The 23,922-nt window shown below is 39.5% G+C and overlaps 3 protein-coding genes and 1 long non-coding RNA gene across 4 annotated transcripts; 1 reads left to right on the top strand and 3 right to left on the bottom strand.

Moving 5' to 3' along the window:
- Nucleotides 1-2,784: 2,784 nt before the first annotated feature.
- Nucleotides 2,785-4,175, top strand: LOC121781380 (GRAS family protein RAM1-like). Its single transcript, XM_042179130.1, has one exon. It carries the CDS (start codon nucleotides 2,817-2,819, stop codon nucleotides 4,173-4,175), a length of 1,359 nt encoding a protein of 452 aa, XP_042035064.1. The 5' UTR covers nucleotides 2,785-2,816.
- Nucleotides 4,176-4,319: 144 nt separating this feature from the next.
- LOC121782513 (embryogenesis-associated protein EMB8-like) lies at nucleotides 4,320-17,463 on the bottom strand. Its single transcript, XM_042180381.1, has 14 exons — nucleotides 17,012-17,463; nucleotides 16,556-16,645; nucleotides 16,142-16,203; nucleotides 15,645-15,745; nucleotides 15,093-15,182; nucleotides 14,731-14,853; nucleotides 14,579-14,656; nucleotides 14,243-14,328; nucleotides 13,976-14,024; nucleotides 5,827-5,883; nucleotides 5,606-5,736; nucleotides 5,438-5,521; nucleotides 5,027-5,096; nucleotides 4,320-4,837 (listed from the first exon to the last, which is right to left on the bottom strand). The coding sequence occupies exons 1-14, from the start codon at nucleotides 17,269-17,271 to the stop codon at nucleotides 4,418-4,420; spliced, it is 1,701 nt and encodes a 566-aa protein (XP_042036315.1). The 5' UTR covers nucleotides 17,272-17,463; the 3' UTR covers nucleotides 4,320-4,417.
- LOC121782514 lies at nucleotides 10,460-11,725 on the bottom strand. Its single transcript, XR_006046418.1, has 3 exons — nucleotides 11,664-11,725; nucleotides 11,152-11,583; nucleotides 10,460-11,070 (listed from the first exon to the last, which is right to left on the bottom strand). It is a non-coding gene; the product is annotated as an uncharacterized LOC121782514 (long non-coding RNA).
- A 2,767-nt stretch (nucleotides 17,464-20,230) lies between the features above and the next one.
- On the bottom strand, nucleotides 20,231-23,381 carry LOC121781379 (sucrose transport protein-like). Its single transcript, XM_042179129.1, has 4 exons — nucleotides 22,914-23,381; nucleotides 21,349-22,183; nucleotides 20,614-20,657; nucleotides 20,231-20,499 (listed from the first exon to the last, which is right to left on the bottom strand). The coding sequence occupies exons 1-4, from the start codon at nucleotides 23,379-23,381 to the stop codon at nucleotides 20,326-20,328; spliced, it is 1,521 nt and encodes a 506-aa protein (XP_042035063.1). The 3' UTR covers nucleotides 20,231-20,325.
- Between the last annotated feature and the right edge of the window lie 541 nt (nucleotides 23,382-23,922).

Raw genomic sequence — 23,922 nt, 5'->3', positions numbered from 1 at the left:
TCAATTAATATTATGCAACTAAAATACAAAATCCCCTCAACGCTAATGACAAACACATATTCCATAATCATGCGAATATTTGAGTATCAAAACAACTGTGTTACATAGTTTATGCAAATATCATCCATATCTCTATTTTCGTTTAGTCCATGTTATTATTATTTTTTATCCATTTAGTTTGCTTCAAATAACTTAATAGTTTTTGTAGATGTCGTTCATTTTACATGTATATTACATAAAAATCAAATCTCATTTTATCCATATTCTCTATAACCTAAAAAAATGAATAAAAGATCAAATCAAGCCTTTGTATATCATGAAAATTAAACAAAAACAATTCCCACCTAGGCATGCACAATCCGAACCGGACCGCCTTAAACAATAACAATTCCCACCTAGGCATGCACAATCCGAACCGGACCGCCGGTTAACCGGCAGTTCGGAACCGGAACCAGAACCGGCGCCGGCGGCTCGAACCGGATGACGGTTCGGCAGTTCAAGCGGGCCGGTTCAGATTCAGAAATATCGCGAACCGCCGGTTTCGCAGGTTCAAACAGCCGGTTCATAACATTTAAAAAATATATATTTATTATTTATAAAATCAAATTTTATATATAAAAAACAATTTTCACAAATAAATAAATACAATAATTTCATAATAGCCCATATTTATTTGTTGGGCCTATGATTCTAAGAACTATTATTGGTTGTTTCTCTTTTATAAAGACATCCTTGAATATTTTGTATTTCACTTTCAATGTGGGACAAAATATGTTGAAGTATTTTCTTGTATAACTACATGTTTAAATCATTCATTCATCTTTTTCCAATGTGGGATACAAAACTTTCTTTCTTTTGTTTTCTACTTTTCTTTATTTTTTACAACATTTTATTATTCACTAACTTTATCTTTATTTTTGTTATGATTCATTTTCTAAGACAAATTTATAGATAATAATAGCATCAACTAGAATAGTTTAATTAAATTTGAATGTTGCATGTTGCTCTAATAATTTGTATATTTATAGAATGTGGATGTGTTCAAATAATTGGATTTAAATATAAGTATGTTGCTAATTTTTCTCAATATATTGATTAAAATGTGAAAAAACAATAATTAATATAATTGGTATAATAATGATAAAAATAGATAACTAAAGAATGATTTGTTTAGTGGTATAATATAGTTTATATATTTATATATTAGTAATAGACTAATAGTATGATTTTGTATAATAGTTGTTATTCTAATAGATGTAGTATAATTTATATAAATAAAATTACTATTTGTGAATATATTCTTGATAGATAAGAATAAACAATTATTGAGTAATATGATTTGTATATAGATAAATAATTATTCATATTATAGTTATCACTAGATTAATACAATTTGTATAATAATTATTCTCTTAATGTGTATAATGGTATTTATTAGTTAACATACACATAAACTTATGTAATTATATTTGTTGTTAAGTTATAATAATAGAAGATAGTTAAGATATAAACTAATATAAACAAAGATGATGGAGATGTATCATGTAGTTATAAATAAGAAGTTTAATCCCACATTGAAAGAAAGAGCAACACATTCAAGAACATGTAGCTATAAAAGAGAATCATCCAATACACTCTCTTTCAACCCAAAGGCTCAAGTCCAACATTAAGTGTGATAAATTGTAACTTATAAGTTGTGACTTGTGACTTGTAGTCTCGTTGAAATAAACATTAAAACGAGAAGGGAAAAAAAATATTTGAACCGCTGAACCGGCCCGGAACCGGTGGTTTCAGCCAAAAACCGGCAGTTTTGAACCGTCTCGTGAACCGGCGATTTTTCGAACCAGAACCGAAACCGCTGGGACCCTTGGCGGGCCGGTTCCGGTTCATGGAAATGGTGAACCGTGGTTTTTGAACCGTGTGCACACCTATTCCCATCGATATGATGCTCACATGAATTAGGTAGTATAATATTTTTCTATATATGCCCCACGCTTATTGTAGGATTGAACACAGTGAAGAAGGTCGTCGCTAGCAATGGAGGACAAACAAAGAATAGAGTGAACTAATATTTGATGGAATTTATAGATCTTTATGATTCGGCTGTACATGAAATCGATCGACCTTCAGAGTTCAGCCCCACCTAGATCCGCCACATTGTGGGGCCCCAAAACTGGCATCTATATGCATGGAAAAAACAGTAGCTATTTCAAAAAACGCATAAAAATGTCCATTTGATATCTCCATTATAGTCAAACAGAGAATACCAAACTCTGTAGCACTTTCCAACCTCTTTTTGTTGTCTTCTGACAAATACTTCTTGCTCGACTGAAAGTCAAATAAACTTGTTTAAATATGACATGGAATCTAGAAGGTTTTTAAGTTATTATCAATGCTCTTAGGAAAGAAAGAATCTCGAAGTTGGAACATGAGATTTTGTACAAATTGGACAAAGTCTCGAAGCCGACGGTTAGCATATTTAGATGCTTCAATTTTTTTTTTCTTTATTTTTCTTTATTTTTTATTGTCGACAGCAAATATATACATGTCATTTCTTGACCTATCCGAACTGCCCCATAAATATACCATTTAGTTAAAATTAATTAATTAAATGAATAAATGCAATCCAATTCTTGACCTTGAACGTTGAAATTTAAGCCCCAAAAAAATATTCCTCTTCTTTCTCCATCACTATTACGTATGAATATTGAAGTAATTCAAATTTGAAGTTAAATCATCTTGTCTATATTCTCCCATGAAATTCCCCTCCCTTTCCTACTTTTATTCCCTCTCTCTAAATAACCAATCTCTCTCTTATGTTGGAGATGGATATCATGGACCATGAGGACTTCTTGACCCTCAAACTCTCCCTAACCCCGGGCCACGACCGCGAGGGAAAGAGGAAAAGGACCAGAACCCCGAGCTCGGCCCATGAAGTCCCCGAGGAGGGCAAGGTCTTCGCCCTCCTCCAAACGAGGGAGACAATGCTAAAGACGGATCACAAGAAGAGATCAAACGGAGGTGAAGGTCTCCATTTGATCCACTCGCTCCTCGTAGCTGCCGCCTCTGTGAACGAAAACCACGCCGCCTCGGCCCTCGAGAATCTCGCCGAACTCTACCGTTCCGTCTCCCTGAGAGGCGACTCTGTCCAAAGAGTCGCGGCCTACTTCGCCGACGCCCTCCTCGCCCATCTCCTCACCCGGAAATCGCCCTTCTACGACGCCATCATGAAGGGCCCCTCGCCCGAGGAGGAGTTCTTGGCGTTCACGTCCCTCTACAAGGTTTCACCGTTCTACCAATTTGCTCACTTCACGGCCAACCAAGCCATCATCGAAGCGTTCGAGAGAGAGGGCAGTAGGGCTCTCCACGTGCTCGATTTCGACGTCTCCTACGGCTTCCAGTGGCCCTCCCTCATGCAGTCCCTGTCAGAAAACGCCACCGCAACAAACAAGATCTCTCTAAAGCTCACTGCCTTCGGTAGGAACATGGAAGAAATTCAAGAAACTGAATCGAGATTGGTGAGCTTCGCAAAAGGCTTCCCCAATCTCATTTTCGAGTTCCATGGCCTTGTTCGAGGATCCAAGAACGCGAAGGTGAGGACGAGGAAGAACGAGACAATCGCTATCAACTTAGTATTCCATCTCACTTCACTCAAAACCCTCTCCAAAATCTCCGAAACTCTATCCTACGTCTACTCTCTTAACCCCTCGATCGTCGTTCTAGTCGAGCACGAAGGCAAGTGCAGCAGCAACAAGTTCTTGTCTAGATTCATAGAGTCACTGCATCAATTCGCAGCCATGTTCGATTCACTAGATGACTGCCTTCCATTAGAGAGTGGTGAGAGGCTGAGCATTGAGAGGGATCATCTAGGGAGGGAGATTAGGAGTGCGATAAACTACGATAGAGACGACGGCGAGAGCTGTCCGAGGTTTGAGAAGATGGAGACGTGGAATGGGAGGATGGAGAGAAGGGGGTTTGTGGGAGTTGAGCAGAGCTGCAGGGCTGTGATGCAAGCAAAGTTGCTACTGAAAATCAGAAGTCATTGTTGCCCTGTAAAATATGATGGAGAAAATGGTGGTTTTAGAGTTTTTGAGAGAGAGAACGGCAAAGCTATATCTCTAGGATGGCAAGATAGGATTCTTATTACAGCCTCCTCTTGGTGTTCTGGTGTATGATAGATTCTTGTATGAAATGAAATTCTTTAGTTCTGTTCTTTTCTCTTTTTTTTTGGTGTAAAGTTTCTTCAAATATGAAAGACATGAAGCCAAAACCAGAAACATAACAAAATGAAGAGAACTTTCCTTTAATTTAAGCTTATTTAACTATAAAGAGCATAATTTTCATACTTCAATGAAAGGGAGATCACATTTACTTGTTAAAGACGGCGGTGCAACGGCTGTGCAACGGCTCTGTCCAATCATTTCGGTCCTCTTCCCGGTAAGCTTTTCATCAACTTCCTTCTGTGGAGATAGCGTAGCGCAGCCACAGCTAGGGGCCAAGATGACATGGTGGCTATGTAAGCAAGCAGCCAGATCGATTGGTTGCTTTGACGCGAAACTTGGTGCAAGCATCTCCGAACGATCCCTGAGCCCTTCGATCCACCATTATCTTCGGAGGTTTTAGCATCATTGGTAGTAAATTGGGATTTCCTTCCACTAGAGACGTGGTTGTCGGTAACTGGAACTGTTTGATCAGTCTGGTCACGATCTTCACGTGTCTCCTCGCCATCTGTGTGCTCGTTGCCCATTGCAGCCACCATCCCATCAGTTAGGTTCAGATATGGGCCTTGATCGATGGAAGTTTGCATACGAGGAGAGTGAGGCCCTACGGTTTCCGCCTGCAATCATGAGAGCATAATAGGGGGATTGATTAATGACATCATAAGCTTGATGTATTTTATATTTGAAAGATTAGATGATCAATAAAGCTCAAAACTTGAAGCATGTGGTGGATTAGACGACATTTTTGCTTATCACCAAAAGTAAACACCAGAGATAGCTATTAGATTGACGAAAAGACCGTGCACCTTGTTCTTTTTGTGCATGTATGGACTCGAGAGAAGAACTCCGAGAAATTCATTGATGGCTCTCACCCACCTGTGGAAAGAAGAAGAATTTGTGTTTCAACATAAAGATGCTAGATTCTTGTAATTTCTACAATTTTTTTACTATGTTTACATTTGAATTTCCAGGTGAGGCTATTCTACATTCGAGTGGAACGTAGTAGTAATGGAAATATTGTTCGATCTAAATTTGGAAACAGGGGGACAGACTCAAAAATGTCTCGAGACAGTCGTACATTGTATGATCTTTGGCAAAACACTGCACTAATAAACAAGACGACGTTCTTGTAGCTATTAATTCTCTCAATTAGTTTATGCAGTAACTCAGAAGCTATAAATAACTCGACTAGAAAATAAATTGTTCGAATGAAGTACCATAGGCGAGATCCAGTTATGCCCTCAAAGAACGCAAGATGTCCTCCGTGCAGAGATGTAGCTATGACTACGTTTTTATTTGCTCTGCCATAAGAAAACATCTTCGCACTATATAAGGTGGATTGGAAGGGTAGAAAGGAAGTCGTCACTTATGGAGGACAACTCTACCGGCATTCATCCCAAGGAATGGCTTCTCTAGTGCAGACTGGATCATCCAATGCACTTATGCAGAGCAACGGAACTGAAACTTGTCCAATAAAAGCAGAACTGCTACAACGTCTATAGAATGTATCCACAGTCTTGAGCAAGCATAAAAAAGCTACAATATATTAGTTAGGTAGAAATTATGCTTTTGAAGGAAATATTCAGAAACGGGGAACAAGAGGTACCTCGTATTTACCAACTAGGCAGGTGGCATGGGTATCAAAATCCCGAACAGTGTGTGACTACATATGATAAAGGTATCATCAGCGAATGAAAACACCACTATAACACTAAATTACTTCAATGTAAAAATGTTCGAACAAAAGTAGTTCAAAATTATTACGTAAGATTCTAGCATCAAGCCTCAATTAACCTTCACTAAGATCCTGAGAAAATCGCGTATATAGGCTACTTGGCTTTTAAAATTACGTAAATGTACCCATTTTGTTATCAATTCCATTTATGGGAAAAACGCCGATGAAGTTGGCGTGTTTATAAGTAAAAACGCCAATAGTATTGGCGTGTCTATACGCAAACACGCCAACATAGTTGGCGTTTTACAATGGCACCGTATCTTGCTCGTATTTTTAACCAAAATACTTAAATTTGAACACGCCAATCTTGATGGCGTCTTTAAGTTATAAAACGCCAAGGTCATTGGCGTGTTTAACATAAAAAACGCCAACCTGATCGGCGTTTTTTGGTTGAACCATATTTCTCAGATCTCCCCCAAAATCGCAGACCCTAGTCACATTCCCTCCCTCCCCAAAACGCGAAAAACCTTCCCAAAGCTGAAAAACGCGAAAACTCTTGCCTTGGTCGGGTCAACCCGGTGGTGGATTGAAGCGTGTAGATTTCTATTTTGGCTCATTACTTCCAAATATTAGTACTCGCAATCGGTTAGTATAGCTAATTTTTAACTCATTCTTCCAAACATTAGTCTACCAATATTTGATGGATTATTATGATAGTATATATTGTAGTGTAATTTATATAATTATTTGATGGATTGTTATAGTATTATAAATTGTATTGTAATTAATAGAAATATTTTGACCAATTGTTATGGTATTATATGTTGTAGTATATCTAATTTTTTACCCATATTTGATAGGTTGTTATGATAATATATATTGTAGTGTACTGTAAAGAAATATTTTTGACCAATATTTGTGTTTGACATTAATGCAGATAGTATGACGTGGTGTGTCCATTTATATTGGGGTGGAAATATAATTCCCGGAACAGTTATTTCATATGATCCTCGTTTTGCAAAAGGATTGATTATGTTGGATGAAAGTATTTCCTACGAAAAGCTTGTGGAAACAATTTGTGAAAGAATGAGGATAAACATATTTGAAAACAAACTTCAAATAGTATGGAAACGTCATATATTCTATGGATCTTCAATCACGTATATAGGTATTTTACTAGAAGAAGTATACATGCCACTAATGTTTAGTGAGAGTATGACTACAGGAAGTCAAATTGAATTGTATGTTGAGTATTCGTCAATTACTCAACAACATAGTCATCATCTCATGAGTAATGATGTTGGTACGTCTACGAGAGGCCGAGAACCATATGTCGCTGCAACACAAGATTTTGATGTTGGTACGTCAACGAGAGGCCAAGAACCATGCTTCGATACAACACAAGATTTTGATATTGGAGGCGTGCATTTAGGGGACATTGACAACTGTGATGTGGTTCAGGACATAATTGGTCCTGATAAAGCCGACTTTCTTGATCCACAATCACCTTATGATTCTGAAGATGTCGATCCGGATAGTACAGATTCAGATGGTGCTTCGTCGGATGAGGACCAATTTGTTGCTCCAAGAACATCCATTCCGGTTGGAGAAACAGTGGTTGGAGAAACATCAATTGGAGGAAGAGCAGTACGAGAAAGAGTAGTTCCACAGTTCCCACAGCCTGGTATGAACTATTTTCGCACCTTACCAGGTCCATATGATAGTTTTGATCCAAAAAACTTTGAGTCTGATGATCTCAATGTGCATTATTGGAGTGAAAAAGATCCGAGCAATGTCGGTTTGCATACTAAATTTAAAACCAAATTGGAATTGAAGTCAGCTGTGACTTTTTGGCATTTGGAAAAAATCCGACAATATACAGTTGTTGAAAGTAAAGGAAAGAGATGGCATGCAGTTTGTAAGTGGCCACAAGGAAATCCGAAAGATAAGTCCTTACCGCCATGTTTGTAGGAGTGCCGAGCAACATTGAGGAAGCATGATGAACACTGGCAAATTAGAGTGTTTAGCACTGCTCATACTTGCATGGGGGATCGTAATTATAATGGGCACGCTAATCTTTCGTCGGGTATGATAGCGTTGAGTGTTCGACATCAGATAGAAAACGATCCTTGCTACAAGGTAAAAGCAATTGTGGCGGATATTGAAAATAGATTTCATGTGAAAGTTAGTTACAAGAAAGTATGGTATGCTCGGAGGACAGCTATTGAGCTTGTGTATGGTTCGTGGGCGTGGAATTTCAAAGTTTTACCAGGTTATTTGAATGAGTTGCAAAGACAAAATCCTGGCACAATTGTCGAATGGTTAAATGATGAAAGATTAAGCAACGGTATGAACAAGGTTTTCAAGTACGTATTTTGGGCTTTTGGTCCAGCTGTGGAGGCTTTTCAACTATGCAAACCAGTTTTAACCGTTGATGGAACTCATCTACGTGGACGATATCGAGGTAAAATTCTTATTGCCGTTGGATTTGATGCTAATAAGAAATGTTTGCCTATTGCATATGCCATTGTTGATGAGGAACCATACAAAGTTGGAATTGGTTTATGGAACGTATTAGAATTCACGTAGCCAAGCATGAAATATGTGTAATATCTGATAGGCATGTGGGAATCATAGATGCAATGAATTCTCCCATATGGAAAGAAGAACCCAATGTGGGGCATCACAGATTTTGCTTGGTACATGTTAGAAAAAATGTTTTGCAGAATCACAAAGGCATCGTGGTAAAAAAACTTGTTTGGAAAATTGGTATTGCTACAAAGAAACGCAAGTTTAAGATCAGACGTCGTTTACTTCGAACCATCAACAACGAGGCTGTGCAGTACCTTGATGCCGTGGAGTTAGAAAAATGGAGTTTGGCGTATGACAAACACAAAAGATGGGGTGAGATGACCACTAATATGGTTGAATCTTACAACAATGTGTTGAGAGGCGCAAGACAACTCCCAATTAAAGCTTGCATTGATCTGATATTTTGGAGGACAATAGAATGGTTTAATGAGCGGTCAATTGCATCAACACAGTGTGCCACACCACTTACCCCGTGGGCCCATGAAAAGGTGTGCAAAAATGATGTAAAAGGTCAATTACATAATGTGAGAGTCCCAAACACAATTGCAGGGCTTTACGTGGTTCGAACAAAGCGTCGAATTGGTGGAAAGGGCGGTAATAAGTGGAAGGTAAAGTACTTGGAGTCAAACTGCAAATGTCAAAAGTGGCAGATGTGGAGACTTCCATGTTCACATGCAGCGGCAGTTGCGCGGTTTAGAAACGAGCCCATGCTGTCGCTTGTTGATAACGTATACCGCACAAGTGTTTGGGTACACCAATATTCTACGGTGTTCAATCCAATCAGACACCAAGATTATTGGGATGTGCCTGAATGGACTTTGCAATGTTCACGAGCCCAGTTAATGCCTAAAAGTCGAGGTCGATATCGTACTACTAGGATTCCTAATCAGATGGATGTCCGTGAAGCTGACCAGCCACGCGCCCGACGCCGATGTAAACATTGCCGTCAACCAGGGCACGACAGACGCAACTGCCCGAATGCTTCTTCAAGGATGGATACTCAGTTGGTAGATTGTGCCGCTGACGATTTTATGCCTCCACCTCCATCAAGATCTGCAGTTCGAGGTCGTCATTCTATCAGCCACACTGATGATGCAGATCACGATTTTATGCCTCCACCTCCACCAAGATCTGCAGTTCGAGGTCGGCATTCTGTCAGCCACACTGGTGGTACAGGCGACGACATTGGGCTCAGTGATATCCCACATTCTCCACCTAGGTCTTCTGTGCGAGACGATTTTTTTGAGGTTGATTTAGAGAATGTCGTTGTGCAAGATACTCCTCCGTCTAGACTCTCCACCGCCAGAATCGGGAAGGGTATCCGTAGCTTCTTTACCCGGAGAAGGCGAGACAATTGAATGTGTAACAACTATTTAGTTGAATTGAACATTGTTCTGTTTATAATCGTAGCTATTTATTGAATTGAACATTGTAACGTTTTACTCGCCAAAATTTTCCCAAGCCAAATTTTTCCCAAGGTAAGCGTTTTCCACTAAAAACGCCAACGACAGTGGCGTGTTTATGCAGAATGTCCGCTACAACGTAGGAAAATTTGGCAAATTTTTTCCCAAGGTAAAAACGCCATCTCCGTTGGCGTTTTCCACAAACAACGCCAATACTATTGGCGTCTTTTAAAACACGCCAACGACAGTGGCGTGTTTATGCAGAATGTCCGCTACAACGTAGGAAAATTTGGCAAAATTTTTCCCAAAGATAAAAACGCCATCTCCGTTGGCGTTTTCCACGAAAAACGCCAATACTGTTGGCGTCTTTTAAAACACGCCAACGAAAGTGGCGTGTTTATGCAGAATGTCCGCGTAGGGAAATTTGGCCAAATTTTTCCCAAGTTAAAAACGCCAATTGGAGTGGCGTTTTATACAAAATTTTAGTGACATAAAAAGGCCAACTGGGAATGGCGTGTTTGTTCCTATCGTCGACCAATAAGTAATATAAAGAATTCAAAATATCAATATGAATACGTGTAAAAAGAGGATTTATCAAATTACTAATATAACGAGTTCAAATCAATGAAAAACCACCAATATCAATAGAAAGTATCAAATTAGTTTAATCATCTCGCCGTTTCCGCATAAACAAACCCCGTATCCCCTTCCCAATTCTGGATGTAGATCTAGGGATCCTTGAGGGAGGAGTATCTTGAACAACAGTGTTCTCTAGATCCACCCCAAAAAAGTCATCTTGCACAGACGACCACGGTGGAGAAGTGGGGACATCACTGAGGCCAATATCTTTTACGGTACCACCGGTGTGGCTGACAGAATGACGGTCTCGAACTGCAGATCTAGGTAGAGGTGGTTCCACAAAATCGTCATCGGAGCGGTGTAGGGGCTGAGATGACGACTCTCCGCAGGCGGTTTTCTTTTTGGTTCGTCGTTTTGCCTTTTGCCTTACGGGTACGTCCACGTCCATTGCAGAGCGCTGCGAAGGACGGTAGTCCATCCGCTCAGCCTCCCCGGATATCCGCAGTCCTTCTTCAATCATCCTCGAAATGGTTCCCAAAGCCGGATGTTATGTCGTATCTTGGCCACTTAGAAAGTGGCGCACGTTGTGAAGTGTCTCCACCTACAATTATCAAAGTTAAATACATATCATAATATGAATTTAAATAATTAACTAGGGTTTGGTTAAGTATGAATAATTTACCGCGAATCTATGAGAAGATGCCGTTTCGTGGAAGCCCTGTTCAGCACGCACGCCGGGTTTGGTTAAATACACCACAGTTATCTGCCGAAACCAATCCATATATTCTTCGGTTGCAACAGGCTCATCACTGTACTCCAGATCAGTCCACACCAAAAAGTGCCTGTTGTCCCACTCCTGTATATAATTGGCGTGCCAATCAACTCAATTTCGACCAGCTTTTCCACGGCGATCCTGTTTCGCAAAATCAGTACCGTGGAACCGGGGGAGTTGCGGGATATACGGTTGGACAATCCCAAATTGGCGCAACACTCGGTGTGGCAGGTGTGGCTCAGCCAGATTCCAGCAAATAAGCGTTGTTATCGACATCCATACAGGACGACCGGCATCACAACTTTCCGGCAACTGCCGTTGGAGATAAGACATCCAAATAAACTACATGTAACACAAATTTATTCAAATTAATTTCAATAAAAAACAACAAACAAAAAACAATTTATAAGTATATGAAGTACCTGGTTGGCATGCATCATGGAGAACTGATATCGGAAATTTTCAATACAATGTCCGGGTGCTTTTACATATGACGCCGGACCATTCCATCTACAAAATGTAAATTATGAGCGAATAACACGAAGATTGATGAACATAAAGCTTAAAAAATGAATTAGTGAATAACTTACGCGCTTGCACATGGTAGATAGTCTGTATGCACGGGATCTAGCATCCTCGGTCTAATATTTGGGATTCTCTCCCAAGCCCACAGCTGTAATAGAGTTAAGGCTCCCCCGACATCTGTCCTCTTAGCAACGGCAGCTTCACACAAATTGTGGTACAAGCAAGCAAGCGTCGCACCACCCCAGCTATAGGTAGAACACCGTTCTATATCCATGAAAAATTGCAGGTAGAAGAACGGAATTTTATTTCCGGTGGCATTCGGGATCATCAGACCACCAAGTAATAGCAGACAGTAGATACGAGCCCGCTGAGCATATATGTTGTGTTCGTGCTCATCATTCAGCTCAATCCTCAATTGACGCGATAAGCTTGTCTGCTTAAAAGCCATTTCCTTCAACTCGGATGCGTCCGGTATGAATCCTAGAAAATCCAAACACCTGTCCTGCCAATATCCCGGTTGTTTCGGGGGGATGTAACCCGTCACAGCCTCTCCATCAACTCTCAGGCCCCATAAAACCTCCACGTCTTCCAATGTTACAGTCGCTTCACCGACTGGGAAGTGAAACGTGTGAGTCTCTGGCCTCCAACGTTCAATCAAAGCGGTGATCAGATGGTTGTCAATTTCCTTTGGCTGACCACACCTCAATAAACCGCCGAACCCCATCTGGTCCACTAGTGCCAAAACACGGTGATGTATGGGAACATTCCAAATTATTCCTTCATATCGTCGGCAGCGTACGTATTCGGATGGAACTCCTGCCCACATGTTATTAGAGACGTGTTGTCTCTGAAGATACAGTACAGAAGGATCCGCAGGACCACACGCAAGCCGACGAGCAGAAGTCGAAGATGATGCCATAATTTACCTACACAGCATTCATAATCCAAATTTAACATTTACCAAACATAAATCATTTTAATAATTACATACAATACACAAATTCACCTACACAACATTTCACATCCAAAATCATAACACAATTCATCTACACAAAATTGACAATTTCAATTACAAATTTGTCCAACCTAACAATTTCAATTTGTCCAATTTCAAATTGCCCAGCCTAACAATATACATCAACCAAAACTCACATAAACCAAATCAATTTGCCCAATTTTTTTGCTATAACAACCCTAGGGTTTAGGTTTATAATCAATTTTATATATAAATTCACTTAAATCCAAATAATCCAACATAATAATCAACACTAATGTCATTCAAACAATCCAAAATGCATAATATTTCAACTCAATTCACAACCCATTACAAACCCTAGCTAACTATCCAACAATTACTCTAATAATGTAAAAGATAAGCATACTAACCGAAGAAAATATATGAATCTGGGGAAGAATAGCACCGATTGATGAATGGAGGGCGAAATCACGGAGAGGAGGGCGAATTCGCGGAGATTGGCGCTGCTTGGAGAAAAATCGCAAAGTGTGAGGCTGCTGTGATGTTTTCGCGATTTGGGGGTGGAGGCTGCTGTTATATCAGTCCGTTAAAACACGCCACTCAAATTGGCGTTTTTCGGTTAAACACGCCGATGTTATTGGCGTCTTTGCTTTTAAACACGCCGATGTCATTGGCGTGTTTTATATAATACACGCCAACACCAATGGCGTGTTTTAACGTAATGATCATTGGAAAGAATACGCCCAAAATACGGCACAAGTATAAAACGCCGTCTTCGTTGGCGTGTTTGCGTATAGACACGCCAATACTATTGGCGTTTTTACTTATAAACACGCCAACTTCATCGGCGTTTTTCTCATAAATGGAATTGATAACAAAATGGGTACATTTACGTAATTTTAAAGGCCAAGTAGCCTATATACGCGATTTTCTCCTAAGATCCTAGCTAGAGAACGATATAGGTACTTATTTTTCATATGATTATTAAAAAAATATGATGTGTATGAAGGCATATATTTTGTACAGGTAATTGCAATCACTAAAAATATTCATGCAGATGAACAGTGTGCGGATTTATCATAAAAGGTCTTGAAAAAAGGTCATTCGGGTTCAGTGATATGCATACATTTCGAAAATAAGAGCTCACAGTCAACACAGTTCACAAATAGGCAAGAACCACAGGCACACAGATCAGAGACCCAAAGGATAATATTAAGAATGTGGAAGACTAACCTTTACTATACCGTCCCAATTAGCAAGGCGAGTATAACGAGTTTCATGTCTGCATCATGCAAGCAAACATACTTCAGTTAGTTAAGAGAACAACAGTCCTCGACATATAAAGAAAAACCTACCCATGATGGAAAACAGATAGACGTAAGAGTATGGAAACCATCCATGTTTCAATTTTCAAGTCCATCAATTTTGGCATTCCCAAATTATTCAATTGCCTACAGCCTATATTAGTAAAGAATTATGTAAGAAGGCAATGCAACATACAGCTGCGCATAGCCTTGAAGACCAATAGTAAGAGCTCTGTCATATAACTTTTGAATAGGCCTTCGAGATATAAACCTGGAACTGATCTGGGAATGTAGAAAATGGAAAAACAAATTTGAATATGAAAATAAATAATCAAAACAAAATCATAACACCAGGGAAAGAGTCTGTTAGGATATAGTGTTCGAAAAATATTATATATAGTAAAATTGAAGTCACAAAGCAGCAGCAGTTTTTGACCTCACTCAGCAAATTTTGAGTTCAGAGTACTGCCAAGTCTAATTGTCGTTAAGTGAACATTTTTAGTTCAAATACATGTAGTTCAGATCAACTGACCAAGAGATCCCAAGGAGAGCAAACTGCTGAAGCGCCTGCAATAGGAACATTTTCTCCGTCCTCTCCAAGATATTTCACCTGAGTTCAAAAGGGCATGCTCGATCAACATTGTCATTCCATTGTAAGCATGAAGACATAAGGCAGAACTCTACCAGAATGTTCGCACCGATACTTGTTCCCACTACAAACAACGGAGCCGCAGAATATTCTTTATGTAAGTGATTTATAACTTCACGTACATCTTCAGTCCAGCCAGTATTATAAAAGCAATCACTCTGTTAAGTTACGAATTAATATCAGTCGGTGTACAATGATTGAGATCAAATGTACAGTGATTGATTTGCCAAAATAACCAAGTTCTCATGGATTTGCTAAGATGAAATATGCCCATGTCTAAATTAAAACATGCTATATCAACTTAACATATAATAAAAACGATTCTTGAGAAGTAAAGTGCAATTGAAAAATCATTCTTCTGCTTATTTTGCTGACTTCTTCCATCTCTAGTACTTACAGTAATTGAAACGCCACCCAGTCCTCGATGATTGCTGACAACCACATTCATTCCATTTTTGGCAGTACCAAAGACGATATGTTTCATGTACTGCAGCCACAGAGGAGTATCTAATTACACAAAAATTGTAGAGAAAAACAACTCTTTACCGATTCATAATGTCCCAATCTATCATATCCACTACCCGGTTGACGTCAAAAGATATCAAAATTCTGGATAGCATGTACACACTGCAAGGATCAAGCTAAAGCTCGATTTTCCCCGTAAAATATCATCTTGACTTCTGTTGATAAATTCAGGTTCAACTTAAAGGCAGACGAAAATTACCAAACATGACACAAATTAACCAAAAACAAGTGTAGTATGACTATGCGATACATTTTCTTTTGCTGTGTATTGGATTGCATTTCACATTTCTTTTCATACTCACATATCAAAGACAGAGACAGGGGCAATACTTCAGATAACTGATTTTATACAATAAAAAGAAATTTAGATGACTAATAGGATGCATAACTCTTGTAAATTGCAGTAACAAAACCGTTGGCTTACAGGAGAAGCTGAATCACTTGTTAGTCCAGGAATTATAATAACAATAGGAGTTGCGTCGTCCTTTACAAGGAAATTATCATTTTGAACAGCTACGCCAGAAACTGCCACAAAAAGCAAGCTAAATATGAAAAGGCACGAAAGAACTCAATAGCCAAAATGACGAAACAAGACACTTATCCAAAACATACCAACAAGCCAAAAGTTTTGAAACATTCCAATAAAAAGAAACTTGCATTTCATGCACTACAAATAGATAGTTTTGCTCCATCATCTAATAGATATATTTTACATAGTTTATTCATAGCCTTACTCACAAGATGACGCTTAAGAGAAAAGTTTCATAACCAAAGGTCCAAAGCAGGATGTAGTTATTAAATTCCATATAGGATATCCACAAAATTCATCATGACATTCTTACAGTAAACTATTGTGTGTGCCATGTATTTGCTATGTGCCTCAGCCAATTTCACTTAATCACTTCGGTGTGATATCTTTACCATCAGAATGCAACAGCCAATCCAGAGCAAAAGTCCCACCGTCAGATGCATGAAACATCTGCCTGAAGATACACAGACAAATAAAGTCAATAAAAATATCACATCTATATACAATATCATAAAACGAAAAATCCCTAATCCACTAATTTTATTGCCACAAATTCTGACAATTATATATTAATCTTTGAAGAAGTAACAGATGATTTCACAGCTCTGTTTTACAACAAGGAATGCAACTGGAATAAAATGGACGGTCCAAAGTTATCAATTCAGCTCAAGAAATCCTTATTCGGCGGATAATTTATATACTACCTTGTTCATAACAATTCTCTGCATAGTCAAGCCTAACTTTGCATGAAATTATAAAAGTGAATGGTGGAAAAAATTATACAGTTGACATTACAAGAACCTCACCTTCTATATGTGAACACCGGAGGCCTCCCAAAGAAGTTCAGAAAAGATGTTTGGATATGTGGGCTCGAGAGCCACGGTGTAGCCACGTACCTGTTGTAGCACAAAGGGAAATTATATGGCAGATAATTAGCTAAATAAACTGGCTTAGCTGAATCAAAAGAATATAGTAAAACCTAAATCAAGTACTCCCTCCATCCTGATTCCCAAGTCAATTGAGTCGTGTTCCTTTTTGGAATTTCCCGAGCTAAATAGATCATTTCCCTTTTTGGCAAAACTCAACCATTTTAATCCCTCTTACTTTCTTCTACCTTCACTTAACTCACTAAACATATCTTTCTTAATTCGCATTCCAAAATGCATCAACTACAGCCAAATATCTAGTTTAAGGCTCTCAAATATCACTAAAATAAAAAAATCAGGAAATTTGATGATAACATACAATTTCTTCGACACTACCTCCCATGAAGCGTCCGGCACTTCGACACAACTCCATGATAAATCTCCGAGCTCGAATTGTACGTCAGAGAAATGGGGGCCCCACGAAATCCAGTGAGAAGATCGTGAAGAAAATGGAATTCCAAGAAATTGTACAGGACGACAGCGAAGCAGAAAATGGCCGCCGCCAAATAATGCGACAGTGGTATCGCGATGGCCGACTTGAGAAGCAGCTCGTAAGCAGCAGCTGGAGTTTCCAGAATTGCGTTGGAGCAATCCATGGAGCTGAGAAAAGCTTCGATTTTTAATCAAACAGAAGGAGAACAAAAGCGAATTCCAAAAAATAGGGGAAGTGGGTCGGATTTATTTTGCTGAAATTGAGATTTTATGCGGCGTTTTTCTTCTCTGCGTTGCGACGGTGAGTGTTGAGTCTGTTGACGGTGTGAGAATAAACATGAGGTTTTGGTGCGGTGGCTTTGTCTACAGTAGTTTACAATAGCAACTTGAGTCGCTTATTTTTGGTGAAAAAAGGAGTAGGTCGAATTATTACAATTAGACCATCCACAATAGCAATAGCCCAGCAATAACTCAGCCATAGCCTAGCCACTGCCACATCATCAGCACTAAAAATCCTTCTGCCACATCATCAAAACAAGCAAATAGCCCAGCAATAGCCCAGCCATAGCCTAGCCACAGACTATACACATCACTATTAACAAATATATACAAAATGAAATAATTAACAATCACACAATATACGGAATTAAATTTACGACACAAAAACAAGAAAATTCACTAATATTAATAAAATTTAAAAAGTACATTAATTAAAAAAAATTACATAATTAAAAAAAACTAACGGCGGTCAATCCTCCGCGCCCATAACTCTTCAATTAAATCCTTTTGGAGTCGAATATGAGCCGTCGTTTGGCGCATGTCGGCATGTGCTTGTAGGAGGCCGGCTTCATCGTGAGGTACCCCACTCCGTACGTTGGGGGCGGCCACGCCGTGGCTTGGACCGGCTTCATTGTCGTCGTTGACCCAATTGGTCAGTTCGCCACCTTCATCTTCGACAATCATGTTGTGCATGATAATACAGGCGTACATTATATCAGCAATGCATTGGACATTCCACAAACGCGTTGGACCCTTAATTGCCCCCCATCGAGACAGGAGCACACCAAATGCGCGTTCCACGTCCTTGCGCGCCGACTCCTGCCGTGCCGCAAAGTAGGCCTTCTTCTCATCTCCTGGGCATCGGATCGTCTTCACAAAGACGGGCCACCTAGGGTATATCCCATCCGCCAAGTAGTAGCCCATATCATGTTGGTTGCCGTTGGCGACAAAACTGATCCCGATCAATCACACTGTGGCGGTGGACCACTGGGGGAGGTCGAGGTATCGCCGGCTGCAAGGCCCTTTCCATCCATTGGTTTATCGCGTTGGTCGTATAGGCGTCTAACGCTTCTGCCATTCGACGTTCGTACTCCTCAGCATCCCCTCCGCTACCACCACTACCACCACCAGCGTTACTCATTTCGCGTTGTTGCTCTTGTACAGAAATTAAGATAGAGAGAGTACTCGTTAAAACAAGTGGTGCGAATGAAAATGACGAGCAAAGCGTGTATATATAGTGTTTCGGAAAAAAAAAAATTAAATTTCGCGCTAGGCGGTGCGCTGGGCGATCCGGGCGCTGCAATAGCGCCGAGCGGATCGCCCAGCGCACCGCCCAGCGCTGCGTTGTTTCTCTCTCCATTCGCCCGCTGGGCGACTGCAATAGACCGCCCAGCGGACCGCCCAGCGCCGGCGCTCGGCTGGGCGGCATTGTGGATGGTCTTACTACTAGAAATTTTAGTTTTGAATGTTTAAATTTGTACATTATATAATTTATATTATTATAATACTATGTTTTTATGAACGTATATGAAACTAGATTCTATACGTATATGAAATTAAAGAAGTATACATTATATAATTTATATTATTATAATACTATGGTTTTATGAACGTATATGAAACTAGATTCTATACGTATATGAAATTAAAGAAGTATAATGTCCCATAAAAATAATCTTTTTTTTTATTTTTTCATAAAATTAGTACTTATAAGATGGGCAGTAAATATCACTCTCGATTACTTAGCACAAGTTAGTGTTATTTGTTGTGGATTGTGAGTATTTAGTATCATACGAATAACTAAAAATAATTTAGTAACATTATTGATTAGGAAATATTGAAAAATCAAAGCTTCATTTAATATTTTATTTCTTTAAGGTTATAAAAAATGAATAAATTGAGTTGTATATTATCTATGAAAATTAATGACGTAAAGAATAATTTTGTAAATATTTAAATCAGAACAAACAAGTTCATAACGTAATACTAATACTTCTGACATGAACTAGCCGATAAAATATCTCGATAAATATCTATCTGGGGATGTAATCAGATGCAAACTTTAAATATTGTACAAATTACAAACTATGATCTGAACCGTGTAGAGTTTGCATTTTATCACTACTCATCTATCTATTAATAAAGAGCGGATCTTGCTGAGTTTCAGATTAATTTTGACCAAACCGGCTTTTACATTTTGTTTGTTGATGCCTATTCTTCTTTCAACTTTCCTTGGGTTGTAACTAGTTTTTATCCTGAAAAAATGATGATTGATGTTGAGTTGAATTAAGTGAGTAATTTTCAAGAAAGAAGATTAGATATGAATAATATATTGCTTTGTTAATTTTTCTTTCTTTATTACAAAACCGTTATGAATAATATATTCATATATTCATTAATTAGGTTATAACGTTATTTCGGTTCGAAAAAAGAAATGGGTGTATGTTAGAAATCTACTTAATATTTACTTAATTGTGTGATATGCTGGTCGATCACAAGGGGAGAAGTTAAAAAAAAGTTAGATCTACTGTATCCAGTCATAATATTTCTCATAAGTAACGACATAAAATATTGAAGATATCTATTCTCATAGAGTTATTTGAGGCTGAGCAATAAATATGTAATCCATGACTAATTAAGATAATGACTTTATAATTTAAAATTTTAGATTCTCGTAGAGCCATTTGAGGCAGAAATGTAACTAGGGAAACCATGATAATCTAAAGATAAATTAAGACACCAAGATTTAATCATAGGTATCACATACGATCACCTTCATCACTGATAATGAATAAAATGTTAAAATCACAACTACACTTAGCGTGTATAAAATAATCCGGAAAAAAAAAATAATTTGGGCAAAAAAATTTTAAAGTCCCAATTTAATTTGAAGGTGAATGTATATGATGATAAGAATCACAAGATGCTGAATTTGGTAGCTAGTGACCCCCTCCGCCACTCACATTTGTCAAGGCACCGGTAGGCGGCGACGGGAGCATAGTCAGGGCCAAAACACCGCTAACGACTGCGGACACTGCTCCAACGATGAATGCCGGTATGTTTCCGCCGCCAAAGAGGGCATCCCATGGACCACTCAAGACAGAAACAAACATCTGCATATATACATGAACAAAAACAATTAAAGAAAACAATTGATCAAATAGTATTATTTAGTACGTACATAATCAACATATATTTATAATTAATTTGTTATTATAGTTAATTACCTGTGGAATAACAATTGCAAGGTTTAGAAGTCCAAGTGATAGACCTGCAAATGGATATGATTTGATTAGATATATATGTAGTTTAAAAATAAAATGGGATGGCATTGTAAATCAATAAAATAAAAGAAAATTTATCACCAAGATGTAAATACTAGAAGTGTAAACATACCAATCTACCAAAGGGAAATTTTTTTGAAAAATAATCTTGTAACTGAATTACTGTTACACCATTACACGATATTGAATCCAAATTCATGACTTTATATCGTGTAACGTTATTATATTTAATATCACATGATATATACTACTATATGATTTTACAAAATCACACCAAACACTATAAAAACAGCTACGATCTCTACATTTTATTCATGAAAGTAGTATTACTTATCAGTACATGCCATTATCTATATACCCATTGTCTTAATCTAAGTGACATATTTTGTGTTCGTTATGAGAAGTACAATAGAATGGTTTCACTAGTAAATGTAATTTTTTGCAATGCACCAAGATAGAAAAATTTATTTTGTTGCACAAATGTATAACTATATATTTTTCATGAATAATTATTTATAGAAGTACTAAAATCGTGTGATCGTGTATCAGTACATATTAACTTAATACACGATCACGCGATTTTAAATCCAAATTCGCCTCATATAAATCACGTAACAATATAAAATGCACCATCACACGATATATATACACGGTCACATGCATCGTTAGAGTGCATACCTTGTCCAGACCCGGAATCGCTAGAGAAAATCGACGCCAGAGCGAAAGGGATACTGAAAGTCACCGCCAGAGGGATTCCAAGGAACCCGAAGATCGCCAAAGCCCCAATCTTAACCCCAGAGTCCGGCTTCAGCAGCACGCCATCGGGGCCATGGTGGCGCGAGCCCTGGGCGGACTTGGTCACGACGACGGTCATAGCCAAGCCGATGGCAAGGAGGAAATTTGCGCCACCCCAAATCTTCTTAACCCCAACGTACCCCTTGGACAGGAACTGCACCCCGAGCGAGGCGAACGCCAGCACGACCGAGTTGATCATCAGCCCCAACGCGCCAGCGTGGACGCCCTGGTCGTAGAGCGTGCCCACTCCCACTGTGCCACCGTACACCTCTTTCCCCATCCAATCGGTATCGAAGAGGAGGAAAGGGAACCACGCGACCCAATTGAATGCTGTCACGAGCATCACGATCCACATTGGGCGAGGAAGCCCCTTCAGCGCGGTGAATAATTCCCCGAACACCGGGATCTGCTTCTTCTTTGCGGGATCTGGCTCTGCAGCGGGCTTGTGGGGGGATTCGGTGACGAAGAGGAGGGCGAGGACGGTGGTGGTGAGGAGGAGGCAGATGGCGATGATGAAGCAGGTTTTGAGATTGGCGCAGTAGTCTTCGCAGGCGGTGGTTTTGGAGAAGGGGAGGATGCGGTAGAGGTGGGTGTAGGAGCCGGCGGCGTAGCCGAGGATGTTTCCGACTGCCATGAAGAAGGAGAAGAGCGCGTTTGCTGTACTCATCCTCCGCGCTTCTCCGCCGGATAGATCCGCCAGCAAAGCCCTGCACGGCCCCTGGGTGTGTTCCAAAATTGGAATTGAATTTGAATTGGAATTCTACGGAATTGAATTATAATTCGATTCCAAATCCTTTGTTTGGTAAAATTGATAGGACATTGAATTTATAGAAATTATGCACACACATTTACATGAGTGTGTAGTGTGTGTCTATGTGTGTAACTGTGCGTGTGTAAGACAATGTGTAAGTGTGTGTGTGGTGTATATGTTAGTGTGACAGTGTGTATATTTGTTAGTGTGACAGACTTTTACGCGTGTGTGTGATTGTGTATACGTGAGTGTGTTTTAGTGTGTGTGAGTGAGTGTGTATATGTGTGTGCGTGAGTGTGACAGTGTGTCTGTATATGCTTGTTAAAAAATCACTTTTATGCGTGTGTGTGTGAGTGTAAGTGTGTGTGACTGTGTGCTTGTGAGTTTGTGACGGAAAGTATGTTTGTGATTGTGTAACTGTGTGCGAGTGTATGTAACTGTGTGTGTGACAATATGTGTAACTATGTGTGAAAATATAATTTTTTAACTATTTAGAATTTCAATTTTCTATTTTGCTATGGAATTTAAATTGTGAAATTGGAATTGTAATTCAATTCCAAATCTGATGTTCTACTATAACGAACATTGGATTTGGAATTGAAGGCTCCAATTCCAATTCCACGGCCCCAATTCCGTGGCACCAAACAGAGCCTAATTTTGAAAAATTGGGGGATTCGATTGCGGAATTGAAATTCACCTGCAACATGTTGTTAGCGACGTCGAGGATCCAGAATCCGACGACGAACACGGCGGTGGCTCTCGGCTTCGGAGCCTTCCCGAGCGGGTCGCCGCTGGCGACCCCGATGTCGGCGGCGAATCCGATCAGAAAAACCGCGACGGCGACGAGGGCGGCTCCGGCGGCGATGAAGGGGCGGCGCCGCCCGAATCGGGATTTGCAGTGGTCGCTGTAGTATCCGGCGATCGGCTGGACGAGGAGGCCGGAGATTGGGCCGCAGAGCCACACGAACGCCGCCCAAGTGTGGGGAACTCCGAGGAGCTGAACGTATGGGGTTAGGAGGGAGAGCTGTAGTGCCCACCCGAATTGGACTCCGGCGGCTATCGCAGCCACCGCGATGATCACTCTGATCGGCGCCTTGCCTTGCTGCGGCGACGATTGCTGAATCTCCAGCGAAGACGGACCGGCGGCGTCGACTTGAATCGTCATTTTCTGATGTTTCTCTCTCTAGATGGTGTTTTCTCTCTCTATATTTATGTATGTTTGCATGCAGAGCTCTGGTGGGAGTGAAACTGAAATGTGATTTGGGGTTTTATAACTGATTTTCGCGGATAACGATATATCGGAAAATGGATAAAGAATTAAATTTTATTAAATGTGGGAGTAATTTCAAATTCCTTTTACGGTTAAGAAGATAATAATCACTCAAAAATACTTTTACTCTCCATCGTCTTATTAAATATGAAACATTTGAGAATTAACACAAAATTTGATATATTGTTGTTTTGTGAGTTACTCCCTCCGCCCCACAATAATTGTCACTTTTTTCCATTTCGTTCCGTCCCACAATAATTGTCACACTTCCATAAATGATAAGTAGGTCTCACATTCTACTAACTCACTTCACTTACATTTTATTATAAAACCAATATAAAAAAGCGGATCCCACATTCCACTAATTTTTCCAATAAACTTTTCTTAAAATCCGTGCCCACAATAAGAGTGACAATTATTATGGGGCGGAGGGAGT

The sequence above is a fragment of the Salvia splendens genome, chromosome 20, assembly GCF_004379255.2.
Source record: "Salvia splendens isolate huo1 chromosome 20, SspV2, whole genome shotgun sequence".
Lineage (NCBI taxonomy): Eukaryota > Viridiplantae > Streptophyta > Magnoliopsida > Lamiales > Lamiaceae > Salvia > Salvia splendens.
The sequence above is the reverse complement of the archived record's forward strand: the minus strand, read 5'-3'. Positions and strand labels throughout refer to the sequence as shown.